The sequence below is a fragment of the Bombus affinis genome, chromosome 12, assembly GCF_024516045.1.
Source record: "Bombus affinis isolate iyBomAffi1 chromosome 12, iyBomAffi1.2, whole genome shotgun sequence".
Classification (NCBI taxonomy): Eukaryota; Metazoa; Arthropoda; class Insecta; order Hymenoptera; family Apidae; genus Bombus; species Bombus affinis.
In genome coordinates, this window is record NC_066355.1 from 4,645,994 (window position 1) to 4,660,715 (window position 14,722).

The following is a 14,722-nucleotide window of genomic DNA, read 5'->3' on the forward strand; positions in this document are numbered from 1 at the left end:
TCTTATAACAGGAGATTATCAGCAGAGAGTCGAAGCGTCAGAATGATCTAAACCAGAAGTTTATTTGGAACTATATCGTTTAACAGAAGAAAATGTAGACCGAGGTATCGTTTGTTTTTGGAGTTGGTAATAAGAAATATTACGGGAAACCGGACGTTATGTTATTTTTGGTGGATGGCAAACAAAATACGAGACTGACGAATCGTAAAGGAACTCTGCAGCTTCATATTTGGTCCAACATGTTTCGTGTCTTATATGTGTATGTATATGAACGTGACATCGAATATCGAATGACGTGTACGTGAGTTTGGATATTTTTCAAAAAGACGACACTTATTCGTTCGTGAGTTGGTATCGGCTAACTCAAAAGCGAGACGCTGATCATCACCATGCTGGTCCATGCCCTCTCACGGGATTAGTCAAATCCCAAAATAATACCGTGGGCGAGAGCAGAGTTTGCATATACCGTGATACAAATCTCCGCGACGGTGTAGATCGGATGGTTTAAGCTGTTTGTATATAAATCCGGCGCATGGCCTATTAAGTACCTGCTTCGTTCGTCATATATATTATACCCCTATTTTAGGATATGTCGTCTTTATGTCAGAGAACAGACATATGACAAAAATCTACATCCAATCGTAAAACTACGTTCGTTCGATCAACTTCTCAAAAGATAATATAATACTTGGATATCTCATAGATACACCGGTTTCACATTCTATTCTCTTGAAATCTAAAGTAAGATTGTCAATTGAAATACCGTAAAAAAGAATCGTTTCTACGAATCGTAAGAATACTCATGAACGAAAGGTTGGTGTTCGTGGTTAAAAAGCGCGCGCGTACGGCCGTATTTCTCTGTTTTGATTTCGGACAGCGAGCGCGCAGACAGCAAGAGTGGACTTGAAAATAACCCACGGCAGGAGAAGGCCCGTCTATTAATAGTGAAGAGTGAGAGTATCTTTGTCGTGCGTGTTCGGCAGCGTCCCCGACGGTTTCGCAGCGAAATTCGTCAGTCGATTTACCGTTCCGCGATACATTCCTCGCACGTACACGCCGGGGAAACGCGTAACTCGATCGGAACACGATGTTCCGCGCAAGTTTGCGTCCATACCCGGCAACCGTCGTTGTCTGTTGAATTTCCCTTTCGCTTCGCGTTGGCGGATAGGCGAAAAAACATCGAGAGACTAGAGAATCGGATATACAGAGAATCAGAAGACAGGTTCAATTAAAACCAAAAGAGAACGTACTGGTTGTAACGCGAAATCGAGAGGTGTGCTGTGTCGGATGAGAACGGAAGATTCTTCGAAGGTTCCACGAGTTTGGCTTTACCTATAGAGACGAACTGGAAGGAAGTTAAAACCACATTCGAGTGATTCTAAATAAAGAACTATGCGGAGCAGTGGATGAGCAGTGGGGCGGAGCTGGCTGCGAGAGGGAATATGCGGTGAGTAAGAATGGTACAGCGAGCCGCATGCAGCATCGAGGCGAATACATTCTCCAATGGCGTACGGATCAGCGAACGGGAAGGAAGAACGTCGGATGTCGTCGCGACGGAAGCGTCCGTAGACCACGAGTCGCGTAACATTCACGAGGCAGGACGTGGCAACGCGAGATTCTCCCTGTTCAAGTGGTTCAAACGGTCCGGTAATCGCGAATCAACGGTGGACAAAAGGCGAAAAACCATCGATAAATACGGAGATAATGAAAACGGCCGGCAACGAAGCGTATCGTCGAGCGCGGAAAGCGTAGACACGTTTTATAGTACCACCACGGTTCGTAGTTTCGCCTTTCACACTGGCACCTTGAGCAGTTACAATGGATTATCGTTAGACATACTAGAGCAAGCGGCCGAAGTTGGCCCCTTCGCGGCTGGAGCTTCGAAGGTTGCAGTTGGCAACAAAGAGAACGAGTTAGCGGATGTTGCCTGCACGCTACCTACGAACGCTCATTCTCATAGAAGAGACATAACCGCGAGATACTCGCTACAGCCGTCGACTACCTTTAATTCTTGCGGAAATTTACCGCTTCCCGATCGACGATTGTTGGAATCGTTAAGAAGGCTAGACGATCGAAAAAATCATTATAGCGTAAGCTCCACCCGTAGAAGGGTACACGTGAAGGGGAAACGACGCGCACCGAATCCTCCAGTGACTTCGATCAAAGCAATAGAGGTAGATGCACGCGAAACATCGAGGAACAGCAGCAGGCGAAAGCGACGCGCGCCGAAACCACCGGAGAAGATCGTCGATAGTAATTCGCCTGAGAAAAAGTGCGAGAATCAGATTACCGATGGCGGAATGGACGTAGAAAAACCAGCAGACACCGAAGACGCGCAAACTTTGAGCAACGACACGCTAGTCCTTCAAGGAGGCGTTCTAATGCCGAAAAGGGAATTGAAACGAAGTACGAAGGAGAAGAACACGAAGGACACGAGTGCCAGTTCGTCGGACATCGCTGTTCTTCAAGAAAACCAGACTGCGGCGCCCGGTATTGGGACTCTGAGCACCGCCATGCCACGACCTTGGTATAAACGGAGCGTCTTCGAACATTCTCGGGATTCCGGAGCGTCCAGGAGGGGCGATGTCCTCCGGGGGCCAACAAGCTCGACGATCGAAATAAAAGAAGAATGTGCTGCCACGAACACGGCTTCTTCCACGAGCTACTCCGTGGACGCGTCTTTGTCTAGGCGGAGCTTCTTCCATCGTGGCGGACAAACGGAGGACAGGAAGAAGGAAGCAAAACGAAGATCCGGCCTGTCGATTTTAACGAACATCAGCGAACTTGACAAAGAAGCCGCAGCGATCGTACAAGAAGAACAAGCACGAGCGAGAGCCTCGATGCTATTGAAATCTTCGAAATTCGTAGATGCTTTCGAAAAAAGGAACGATATGAACGAGGAACTCGTTCAAGACATCGTCACGTCGGCAATGGAAAGTTCGTCGCCCAGACGTGGCACGCGAGCTCTGATTTCCAAGTTCAACGCCATCAGTAACATAACCAAGGTCACGGTGAATGCCAATTTCTTCGCAAGGAACGCCAGGGATCAGCAGCCGGCGAAGTTTGAACGAGACGTGGTGAGAAATGCGAAGGCCTTCGAGCATGCTAATGATTGGAAGGATCATCCGAGATTTTCGGTTCAGTCTGCAAGCGGACAGGCTAGTCACATCGAGAAAGATATATCTAGATACTTTCCACCGCAACAAAAGACATCTAGAAATCGGTCAGAGAATACGGAAATAGGTGAGAAAGTTTCGGGAGCAAAGGGTAGTTCGATCAAGGAACAGGGCGATCGACTAGTCAGTGAAACTTCCAACAGAATATCGTTCTTGCAGAGTCAACTGGCTGCAAATAGAATGAACGATCAGGTCGCTCAGAAGGATAGCACGATGTCCGTAATGGAGGAAAAAATTAGATCCAGACAGGAAGTCTCCAGTGAAAAGAAGGAAAAGGAAACAAAAGCGAGTAACGAGGGCCAACGAAGACCCTTGTTTCCTCGTAGCTCCGTGGAAGCTAAGGAACACACAACTTTGAACATCTTTGAAGAACCAAAGAAGCTGGACAGACAACGTATCGATGGTGTTCAAAAAGAATTCTCGGATATATTCGACGAGATCGACAAGCAATTGCGTATGAAAGAGTTGGAGCTTATTGATCGTAGGGCGACCCGCACAAACGCGACAGCCACTAATCAGAGAAGTAAAGTTCACGAGGAAGAAGCCGGAATATCAAGTAAGGTAACTAAAGTGCTCGATATCCTGGTCGAGGCGGAGAAAGACGCCAAGACAAAGAGCGGCATACTGCCAGAAAAATCGATAGCCGTCGAGGATACCTTTCGTCCGACCGAACCGAACGCGAAAACGAAATCGACTAAGACCAGGTCACCGTTATTGAACACCATCGAGGATCCAATTACAACGGATTTAAAGGAGATGTTGAAGGAAATGAAACACTCGTTACCAAAGCGTTCGAAGCCGGGCAAGATTGTGACACGTAACACCGACGTGACTGAGAAACTGGCTCCGGAAAAAGAGGTAGCGGCTGGCCCTAGCAAGACTACGTATTTCGTTTCCGCTGTAACGAAGGTCGAGAATATAGCGCTGCAAAATGATTACGAGCCCGACAAACAGAAGGTATCGTGTTCCGTACAAACTAGTGGAAATATACGAAGATTGAATCAGCCTTCTACATCCGCGGAACAACCGTCCACCTCGGGTTGGAAACAAGAAAACGTCCTATACAAAACATCCGGGAAGAATTTAGGTGGTTCAGGATTGGTGAAAAATACGTTCCAGCTCATACGACCACGAGATTTTGCTGAAATAGAAGCAACAAAAACGACGAGAACACCCGCGTTCAACGAAAACACTTACGCCAATGTGATCGAGCAATCGATCTACGCGAATGCACGTGTTACTCCCTCGCCCAAACATACTGGTTCCGAGCGAAATATCGTTACGAAAATTGATAATACCAGTGAAATGCCGAAAACACCGCCCGTAATTGAACGAAAATTCATTGCGAAGGAAGATACGTTCGAAGGTAGTGAAGAAGGTAACTTTGATTTAGTTGATTGTCCTAGATAGTTGCGGGATTTTCTGAATGAATCATTCGTCCAAATTTATTGCTTAATGTCACGCGTTTTTCCCTGCTACCATTTTAACGCTTGTGCTTTCTCTCTGTTCGCGACAGATGACAATTCAGCGGAAAAGAATATGAACACGCTGGCCATAAACCGATTACTCAGAAAGCTAGAGGCGGCTATTGCATCTGGTCATCACCAACAAGCAGCTGGTTTAGCAAAGGAACTAGCACGGCTTAAGATCCATTGTTCCGTGATTCGGCAACGATCAGCTCGTCTCAAAGATCAGTTGATTAAAGTCAATATGTACATTGAGGACAAGCTTGCCCACCAGGGACCGATACCACTTCAGGTAAATAGCGTTACCTACTCAAATCAAGATGGCCGAGGTTTGCCAATCCATATGACGATATTAAATGCTGTACTAAGCCCAAATATAATAACAGCTGCCCAGCAGAATGACGGTGGCCGAGTTGAAAGCAAAGATACATACCGAATTCGAGATACCGACGAACGTGCAACGATGGATCATTGGTAAAAATTTAGCGGATCGCGATGAGGCGACTCTAAACGAATTACAAGCCGTAAATGGCTCTCCGGTATTTTTGTACCTCGTGGCTCCAGGTAATGATAATAATAATAGGTAAGCTAATAAAATAAATAGTAATAACAATAAGCGAACTAATAAATGTATAATGGAATATTTAATAATTAATTGCTTACAGAGTTAAGACCTGAAAATATGGTACGAGTGGAGAAAGATAATGCTGCAGAAGAAGTATCAAATGTGATAAACGATGATACAAGTACATCTGCTGAAGTGTTACAAATTGTGGAAGAAGATCCCGAAGAAGTCAAAGAACCTCAGGTACTAAACAATTTCTAGAAATTTGTTTACCTTTTTTATATAGAAATCTTTCCTATAAAGTATAAAAAAAAAATTGCAGGGGACAGAGGAGAGGGGACAGAATACGCCAGTGGAAGTGAAGATGGATAGATACGAGGAATTAATTTCTTTGGAAAACTGTGACGTCATACCGAACTCCGAACCGATCGAATGTCCCGTATGCTTCGTTACATACGGTCCTCGTGAAGGAGTGATTTTGAGGGATTGTTTACATATGTTCTGCAGGTATACTATTAACTTCTGATTAAATTTGAAATAAAGTTATAACACATTATCGGCAAGTAATTTTTCCTAGGTCATGTATTGTTAATACGATTCGATACTGCGAAGAAGCCGAAGTGAAATGTCCTTACAGAGACTCACAATACACCTGTGAGTCTACTCTCCAAGAACGTGAAATTAAAGCTGTAAGTTAACCATTAAAATTTTGGTAAAAATAAGTACTTAGAAAAGATTTAATACGATACGATTATTTAGCTCGTTGAACCAGAAGTCTATCAGCAACATTTAGCCAAATCAATCGCTCAAGCGGAGAATAATGCTGGAAATAACGCGTTCCACTGTAAAACTCCTGACTGTCCTGGTTGGTGCATCTACGACGACGATGTGAACAACTTCCTATGCCCTGTATGCGGCGCAAACAATTGTCTCACATGTCAGGTCGGGAAACAAAATTTAATAATTATACTTCGTTCATGAAAAGTGGAATTCAAATACTATATTGCATTAAAACAAATTAGAAAGAAATCTTTTCTCCATAGGCCATTCATACTGGTAAAAACTGCAAGCAGTATCAGCAAGAATTGAGATTATCAAAAGAAACGGATCAAGAATCGCGAAGAACTGCGGAAATGCTCGAGGAAATGGTGGACAGAGGTGAAGCACTCGCGTGTCCCACGTGTGCGGTTGTTCTGATGAAGAAATGGGGTTGTGATTGGTTACGCTGCTCAATGTGCAAGACCGAAATATGCTGGGTAACAAGAGGCCCGCGTTGGGGTCCAGGAGTGAGTAGTCGATACGTGACAATGTCATCATTCGATATTGAAATATTAATATATGCAATTACGACTCGATTGTTTTGTTTTAATATTGATCGTATTTCGGCGGTTCGCAGGGAAAGGGGGACACGTCCGGAGGCTGTAGATGCGGAGAAAATGGAGTCAAGTGTCATCCTCGTTGCAATTACTGTCACTGAGAACCATCAGAAGATACAATTGCTGCAACAACGTACAAACAACGGTGCATATAATGAAATAAAGGGACTGCAGTGCACCATTAACCAAAATATTTTTATACTATTGTCGAAGTTATTGTATCGGGGCAAACCACTAGTCAAATGGGTTGATATGTATTTAATAACGAGTTTGATAACCGATAAATCTGGTACTGATAAGTTACGTGCGTATATGTCACACACACGCTGCTTGCTCAACGATTAACCTTATCGCGGAACCGTCCTTCATGGAACTGGAAGTAATAAGAAGTAATAAAGAGGTAGACACCTCAGTTTCCAACAATCTCTCTTATTTTTTGTAGTGATAAAGGGCACGGGAAAATAACTTGTACTTTACTTAATGCTTCGTGTGCATCATAAACATATAATAAATTATAGATACAGGTAGCTTTGCAATTATACAGGCACCGATTGTTCATTTCTTATCGTTGGAGCTTGTCTCATTTGTACCGATCTGTTCCAGTCGTGTTACAAGCGTCGTCTGATGATGTGTGAGTTGTCGATTCAGGTTAAGGCCTCCTGCATTCTGTAATACTTGAACCAAACTCAGCTGCGCCGTTACAATATCCATTTCTCCGTATTTCAGAAAATCATCGTAGTTCAAGACTTGTCCTTCCAATATTCCCCCTGCAAAAATATCAACTGACTAATAAAATCGCTCTGCAATCATATTTCCATATTACGTACCTAATATGAACATTTTCTTGCTTTTCTTGATAATCTTTTGTAAAGCAGTCATGTTTATTTCAGGACTGAACACAAACGAAGTATACCTGCTAACTAACGGGGCAAGGGCCTCGTAATGTGTATCCTTAATGACATGGTTTACAATATGAGTCCCATAACGCTTGTAGTGCATATTTTCCCTGAAAAGTGCAACTTGAACGTCGAATACATCCAGCTGCTTCATACTGTTTACGTGCAAGCAACCAATCATTTTAGAATTGTCAAACCAATTACGAACTTCCCTCGCTATTATTTGATCGTAAGGGCCCAACTGTTTCTCGACTTGTACCTTTTGTGACTCTATACAAAATTGTTCCAGAGTTTTATCTTTGTTGGGATTATCAAAGAACGGCGTCAAAAGATTGTTCAATACTCTTTTCTTAAAATATATTTTCGGCTTTTTAATGTTTATCTTTCCCCTGTAACGCTTCTGTTGGTATAGTAATTGATTCGGAGTTAACTGAAGTGCTAGAACAGAAGAAACATATATTGTACTTGTAATGAAGATAAATTCCTGTGCCATCTATTTAATTAATGTACCATACCATAACTCACCCAAGTTTGGCAACATGCTGTTTGTATCGAACGTTGCTTCTCTTGGATATAAATTAAAATTTGCAAGAAAATTTTAGCGTTATAAAATTTATAATCGAATATATTTTACGAGTCTACTTAATATCAATAATAATTTCCGTTTCGTCAAATTATCGGTTATTCAATTTACACATTGCTTATATTACGTGCATAGTTTTATTTTAAAAATAGATACATGATCGGTACGAATTAAAGACAAATACAAAAATTATATAAGTATATATACAGAATAAATTTTTTTTTTTTGCAATGATATAAGGCACTTTGGAACAAATCATACATATTTAAGTACATAATATATATGTGTGTAAGTACATGTACGAGCGCACGTGCAATGAGTGTTAAGATGTGTATATTTCGTGTATAATATGTGTTTTCTAGGTGTTATGCACAAGTATGTTTATGTATATCTTGAATTCCGTATCTACGTTATAAATTCCCTTTTGTATATTATGCGATATAATTAATCGTTCCACTGCAATAATTACTGGATTCGTGACGAGCTTCTATACTATCACCGAAATTGAGCGATTTCCTATTCTTTCCTAATCGAAGCATCGAACGTATGCCACCTTTCTTTCGCAAACGCTTATATCGATCATCTAAAGCTGAATTGAGAGATGCTTGTTTCACATCCCCCCGACTATTTGGAAAACCCTTGCAATCGTCTTTAAAATTATTGCTACTCCTTATCTCGCCATGTACATCATCGACAAGCCAATGTTTCCTCGGTGACGTATATTTATTATTACATCCAGGTATAGTGTATACGTATTCTGACTGAGCAGGATCCACGGACTTTTCGTATCGTTTCATACTACTCTCACTGGCCGTTCTACCGTCAGTAGTGCCTTTATTTTTATTCTTATCGTAAATGTCCGATTTGCACCCTCGTCTAGTTGGATCCTCTGACTCAACCGATTGATTCGAATGTTTCTGATTGGTCTGCTCCTGATTCTTATTTTCGCGCCCTTCCCGTAATTTTTTATTTCTCTTATAAGTATCTGTGTTCTTGGCATCTAAGGCGGCATGTCGCTTCTCCGACATACTCTGTCTACCTAAAGCGTCGCGCGAAAACTTATTGGAAGAGGAATTAAATTCTTCCAAGGATAATTGACTATCGTACGTTGGATCTCCGGAATACTGACTATCTTTATCGTCTGTGTTTCGTTTAGCTTCATTGCACTGTGGCTCATTGGAGTCTTCTAACAATACTGGTTCCGCGCGATCGTCGCGCTGTCCTATCGTAATCTTCTTCACGTTACTAGCAGATTCTATCCACGTTTTATTGGTAGCGATGCAGTAACTTTCGTTCCTTAAACTATTCTTATTATATTGTTCGGTTAATCTATCGATAACTGGATTCCATGGAGAGGCGGTCACACAAGACAATAATCCGCCGTTGTCCAAGATGTCTGACTGGGAATTCAAATTGTTCTTTTCTTTTACTCTGCCTTCATTGCCTTTCGTAGAATCAGAAATATATATACTATTAGCTGACTCCAGTTTACAATGAGAAGACAAATTCTCTGATAAATTTTTATCATTTCCATCGTACGAAGATATCCTCCTGGCTATTGTAAGAGTGATCACCCCAGTTACAGAACTGTTTGTATTGAGCATCGCTCTTCTCAGTGTCTCCATTGCATCTGAATTTGATAATCCTAATAATGATACCCCATTAACATTGAGCAATTGATCATTGGTCCTCAACCTCCCATCCCTTGAGGCTGCACCCCCATGAAGGACACTTTTAATAAAAATTCCTAGATCCATGTTAGTGTTTTCATCTGTGTTAGTAGTCTTTCCCTTAACACTAACACCTAGTCCTGCTTTCTCTGAATCATGTACCGGTATGTCTAAAGTTAAAATCATGCGATTTTTACGTGGTGATAAAACAATATCTTCTGATGTAGACTTCACTGGTTTAAAAGTGCACTTATCATAGTTATGGGTATTAAGTTTATCTTGCACTTCGGTATTCTTTTTCTTCGGCGATGTATTTAATGCATTCCAATATTTTGAATTATCTGTAGCTTCTAAGGCTTGACTCGTGGAAGTACCATGAGAATGAGAGTCTGGAATACTAGAGGAAATTTCTTCCTGGCGCGATACCACCATCCTTACCTTCCCACCAGGTAGAATACTTCTGAGAAGTGAAACCACTTCTGCTTGACTTTTACCAGTCATTTCTTTATTATTTACTTCCAACAGCCTATCCCCAGATCTTAATCTGCCATCTTCAACTGCAGCACCTTTTGATAATATATTTTTAATATATATTGGACAATGACCTCCTGCAGGATTGTCACGTGTTGTGACACTAAATCCAAGACCATTGCTGCCTTTCGTTAATTCTATCTCTATCATACGTCCAATCTTACGGGTGTTAGCTGTCTGCAGCAAATTGTAATTACTGCATTGAAGTCTTTTAACATTATCATCAATTTCCTTTTCTGACCCTCCACTAGTATTGCCATGATTTTTATGCAATGATTTTTCTTGCGGCTTCTTATGTTTTACTATGGAAATTTGCAAACATGGTTCTGACATACAGGTACGAAAGATCTCTTGCACTTTAAAAAATGGTATATGCAATAGATTGTGTCCATTTATTTTAATGATCTTATCATGCAGGTCAATTTGCCCATCTCTAGCAATTCTGCCATTAGGCTCAATACCTTCGACTCTAAGCCCTTGATCATTACCCAACAAATCATAACATGGCACCACATGAAGCCCCAGTGACCCTGCTTCATTCTTTATCACAATTTCTCTAATTTCTCCTTGATCTCCTGGTTCTATATTAGCATTTGCATAATTAAATGACACTTTGGCATCTTGTCCCAGTGGCTCTCTACGCCGAGAATCTCTGGGAAGGGACTGAGCAGAATATGTGGTTAAACAAGGTTCTCTGGTTGACAATGCATGCATTGACAATCTTTTGGTGCTTTCCCTTTTAATACCGCTTACAGAAATGGAGGAATGTGCATCAATTGTATAAGGTGGTTCTTTACTATCTGGATGAAAAAAGTCTGGGCTATTTGTGCCAACTGAACTTGCCCCATCACCACCAGCATGCGTAACGTCAGAATTAACAAAATGAGCAACAATCTGTTCTCTGTCATCAGCTACATCACATAACCTATCATCTGGATCCAGGAGACCACCTCCAGTTAAGGAGGACAAACTATTTATAGTTAATGCACTATCATTTTTTCCAGTTGCCTTTTTATATCTTAAAGTAGCCTCATGCATTAAATCTTTAACCAGTAGGGTTCCATCTCCACAAGGAACCACCACTCTAACGTTGTCGAAACACACAGTTACCTTCATGCTCGTTCCGATTTCATATTATCTTGTTATACGTTTACGGGCACGTATTGATTATTTCTAATACAATAGTATACTTAAAATTCTCTTTAAGGGTTTAGAAGTCGAATATGATGGATGAAGTGCACGTGTTGTGAAATATATAAAATTATAAATTTTATTTCGTATAATATGATTATCTTCTATTATCTGTCGTGTACTTCCATATTCCGATAATGAATCACCGACATCACACACTGGACACTTCTTTCTTTTTATTGCCGGTTATATTTCTTTAAAACCTACGTATATACACGTAAATTAAGTAGACATACTCGAAAGAAAAAAAAATTGTCACGACTGATAAGGCGGACGCGTACGCCCAACTTTATCACAACATCAAATATGCGGAACAGACGCACTCGCCATTACCACATTTTATTCCACTATTCCTTCTGGCAAACCAACGGAAAGTAAGAAACATGGCGATACAAACAGTGTGGCCAACAAAATAACCCGTACCGCTTCCAGTTTCCACATTCGTCTTAACCATAATAAGGAAAAAATGGCATCAATACTTACCTTTCTTCATGAAATGAGCCATTACTTAATTGTATTATTCTCGAGACAAAGGCAACAAAATGGTTCATACATAAATTTTATATCTTTTTCACACATTAACTCGCATCCTTATTTATACACTGGTCACACTACAATGGTTCATGTCCACTGGTTCTTGTTTAACCTTTAAACTTAAAGGCTGTGTTACAATCGACTGTATTTTCATCGATTTAACAATAAGCTTACCTTCAATTTGCGAATAACTTGTCTACAATAGCGTTACGTGACACTGACTTGCATTTCACAAGACTTATTTTTGCATATTCACACAAGATTGTGGTTACAGCTATTTATATATACCTTACTGAATTAATATAAAGACAAACGGACAATTATGCTCAATGCAATGGACCAATTCATTAATACAATTCAATAGTTACCTAACCAAACCTTACGTAGTTTTTGAAACGTCAAGTTCTATAGAAAATTTCTAGTGATTGAACTCACTTTTTCATTACGTCATTATCAACTGATAACACAATAGAACACGAGTATCCTTAATTTGCAAAAAACATGAAGTGGTTTAAAGGTAGCATCAATGAAGCAGTGGCAACATCAAAATCAAGGAAAGCAATTTTTGTCGTTTTCATCGAAGGTATATATTTGTAATGTTAGGTTAAGGTATTATTTAATCCGTTATTACTTGTTTTTCGCCTAAATTGTTTTTCATTTCATTTAATTAGCAACATACTTACAGATTATCTTTTATTTTCAAAATCCTATTATAATAATTATGTTTTGTTTGTATCATGAATGTTATATGACAAATAGCCTTGTCATCTATTTACAGGTAAAGATGACACATCTGCACAAGTTGCCGAAGCAATCAATGCTACAGAAGTTTCTTGCCGCTTGGAACAGGAAGATTTTGTAGCAATTCGATTGGAAAGTGGATCTGAAACCTACAGATTCTTTGCTCAGATTTGTATCCTTTGATAAAATATTTCAAGTTCAAATTTCAACAAAATTCTGTATTTTCCTAAGCATTTTTCAACAGATCAATTGGTACCTGTACCATCCCTATTCTTCATTGGTGAAAATGGTGCACCTTTGGAAATTATTGCTGGCACCACAACAGCAGCTGATTTAGCTACTAAAATTGACTTAGTTTTAACAAAAGTAGGAAAAAATAAAAACGCATCTGTCAATCTGATAGATGCAGAACAAAAAGCTACTGTGGCCAGTGGTGCCACTAATGCTAATATGAAAATTGACGTAGATAAAAATAACGATAACATACCAAAATCAAGCAGAGAAGTACCATTAACTCAAGCTACATCAGAGGATAAGGATAAGAATGTAATTAAGAACGATATTAAGGAAGAACCATCCACAAGCTTAAAAACTAGCGAGCCATCAGAACCAGTCAATGAAACAAAGGAGACACCTACTAAAGAACTAACACCAGAAGTATGGTTACATAAAGATTTTTTATTTAAAGCATTATGATAAAAAAAAATTAAAATATTGTATATCTTTAGGAAAAAATAAAGAAAGCACAGCAGCTAATAGAATTACAAAGAAAACAGCGTATAGAAGAGGAGGAAAGGAAAAGTAGACAAAGTGAAATAGAACGTCGTAAAATCGGTCGTGACGTACAAAAAATGCGGCAAAAACAGCAGGATCTAGAAATGAAACAAGCTTACGAAGAGAGAATGAGAGAGAAAGCTGCTGACGCAGCAGCTCGGGAGAAAGTTTTGCAACAAATTGCTCAGGATAAATTAGAGAGGAAACAAAAAGAATTAGCAATGCAGCAGGTTTGTATGTTCTTTTCCGTAAGGGGCTCATAAAATTAATTTTCTTATATATAGAAAAAATGTATCCTTGTCAAATGTAGCAACAAGGACAACAACAAGGACAGCAACAAAGTCAACAACAATGTAACAACTCAGAACCATCTGAACCACCGATATCTATGCCAACTGTCAGTAGAATACAATTCCGATTGCCATCTGGCAGTCCTTATATCGCGCAGTTTGAACCATCAAGTACTTTGCGTGATTTGCGTAATTATGTTGTTGAGAATATTAATTTACCATTCGACCAATTTGCGATGTCTACCTCCTTTCCAAGGCGGGAATTAATGCATGAAGATGACGGTAAAACTCTTTTAGAATTGCAACTGGTTCCTACAGCAGTTATCCTAATCCTGCCTTTGAAAAATGTAATTTCAGTTTATACTTCGATAAAATATTCATGTTCTTCATCGTATTCGTGAGATGCTTTATTATTGTCGATTTATTATTTCAGTCGACCGTTACAACAACTGTGACATCTACACAAGATATTGGTATTTTACCACGGTTCGTTTGGTCCACTTTTTCAATTTTCACAGCTGTGTACTACTATGTGATAGGATATTTTACCGGAGGTACACGCAATAATACACCGAAACAACCAAATAACTCTTCTGGAAATAACGATTCAGAAGACAAAGCAGCTGGTACAGTTAAAAATCTTCAGAATGTTGCCAGTTCATCAGGGTAGGTTTCACGTTTATGAGGATATTTATGTAAATGAAATACAAATATAGGCGATAACGATTTATGACATTTAGTTTGGTTAGAAGATATTTGGGTAATCAAGGAAGTACAACCATCAAAACTGAAGGAAATGTACATAGACTACAATCAGGTGGGGATGATAATGATGAGAATAATACATGGAACGGTAATTCAACGCAACAAATGTAGATTATTATAAATCAATAAAGTTCTAATGAGCTTTACTTTGTTTCACTAATCAG

At 39.9% G+C, this 14,722-nt stretch overlaps 4 protein-coding genes across 6 annotated transcripts; 2 read left to right on the forward strand and 2 right to left on the reverse strand.

The window, feature by feature from the left end:
* Window positions 1-356: 356 nt before the first annotated feature.
* Window positions 357-7,006, forward strand: LOC126922486 (uncharacterized). Its single transcript, XM_050735060.1, has 9 exons — window positions 357-4,554; window positions 4,693-4,934; window positions 5,029-5,206; window positions 5,308-5,450; window positions 5,530-5,714; window positions 5,785-5,896; window positions 5,967-6,149; window positions 6,251-6,493; window positions 6,604-7,006. The coding sequence occupies exons 1-9, from the start codon at window positions 1,458-1,460 to the stop codon at window positions 6,682-6,684; spliced, it is 4,464 nt and encodes a 1,487-aa protein (XP_050591017.1). The 5' UTR covers window positions 357-1,457; the 3' UTR covers window positions 6,685-7,006.
* Window positions 7,007-7,067: 61 nt separating this feature from the next.
* On the reverse strand, window positions 7,068-12,107 carry LOC126922499 (39S ribosomal protein L10, mitochondrial). Its single transcript, XM_050735085.1, is given in 4 exon segments — window positions 7,068-7,146; window positions 7,148-7,350; window positions 7,411-7,917; window positions 11,938-12,107. Coding segments are annotated over 4 exon segments (759 nt in total). The 5' UTR covers window positions 11,960-12,107; the 3' UTR covers window positions 7,068-7,119.
* Window positions 8,181-11,884, reverse strand: LOC126922488 (partitioning defective 3 homolog). Its single transcript, XM_050735061.1, has one exon. The coding sequence runs from the start codon at window positions 11,377-11,379 to the stop codon at window positions 8,494-8,496; it is 2,886 nt and encodes a 961-aa protein (XP_050591018.1). The 5' UTR covers window positions 11,380-11,884; the 3' UTR covers window positions 8,181-8,493.
* A 68-nt stretch (window positions 12,108-12,175) lies between the features above and the next one.
* LOC126922490 (UBX domain-containing protein 4) lies at window positions 12,176-14,704 on the forward strand. Of its 3 annotated transcripts, none has more exons than XM_050735066.1 (7): window positions 12,176-12,571; window positions 12,767-12,901; window positions 12,974-13,386; window positions 13,458-13,733; window positions 13,814-14,140; window positions 14,227-14,459; window positions 14,543-14,704. In XM_050735066.1, exons 1-7 carry the CDS (start codon window positions 12,490-12,492, stop codon window positions 14,667-14,669), a joined length of 1,593 nt encoding a protein of 530 aa, XP_050591023.1. In that variant the 5' UTR covers window positions 12,176-12,489; the 3' UTR covers window positions 14,670-14,704. The 3 variants fall into 3 exon arrangements, with proteins under 3 accessions (XP_050591023.1, XP_050591024.1, XP_050591022.1); XM_050735067.1 differs by having other exon boundaries at window positions 14,546-14,704; XM_050735065.1 differs by having other exon boundaries at window positions 12,177-12,571; window positions 14,534-14,704.
* The last annotated feature ends 18 nt before the right edge of the window (window positions 14,705-14,722 follow it).

Excerpts from the sequence above, each read along its gene's own strand:
- LOC126922486 (XM_050735060.1), top strand. The coding sequence starts at position 1,458 with ATGGTACAGCGAGCCGCATGCAGCATCGAGGCGAATACATTCTCCAAT. Across the intron at positions 5,207-5,307 it reads TTTGTACCTCGTGGCTCCAG|AGTTAAGACCTGAAAATATG; the intron begins GTAATGATAATA and ends AATTGCTTACAG. Across the intron at positions 5,897-5,966 it reads AAGAACGTGAAATTAAAGCT|CTCGTTGAACCAGAAGTCTA; the intron begins GTAAGTTAACCA and ends ACGATTATTTAG.
- LOC126922488 (XM_050735061.1), bottom strand. The coding sequence starts at position 11,379 with ATGAAGGTAACTGTGTGTTTCGACAACGTTAGAGTGGTGGTTCCTTGT.
- LOC126922490 (XM_050735065.1), top strand. The coding sequence starts at position 12,490 with ATGAAGTGGTTTAAAGGTAGCATCAATGAAGCAGTGGCAACATCAAAA. Across the intron at positions 12,902-12,973 it reads CAGATTCTTTGCTCAGATTT|ATCAATTGGTACCTGTACCA; the intron begins GTATCCTTTGAT and ends ATTTTTCAACAG. Across the intron at positions 13,734-13,813 it reads AAGAATTAGCAATGCAGCAG|CAACAAGGACAACAACAAGG; the intron begins GTTTGTATGTTC and ends TGTCAAATGTAG.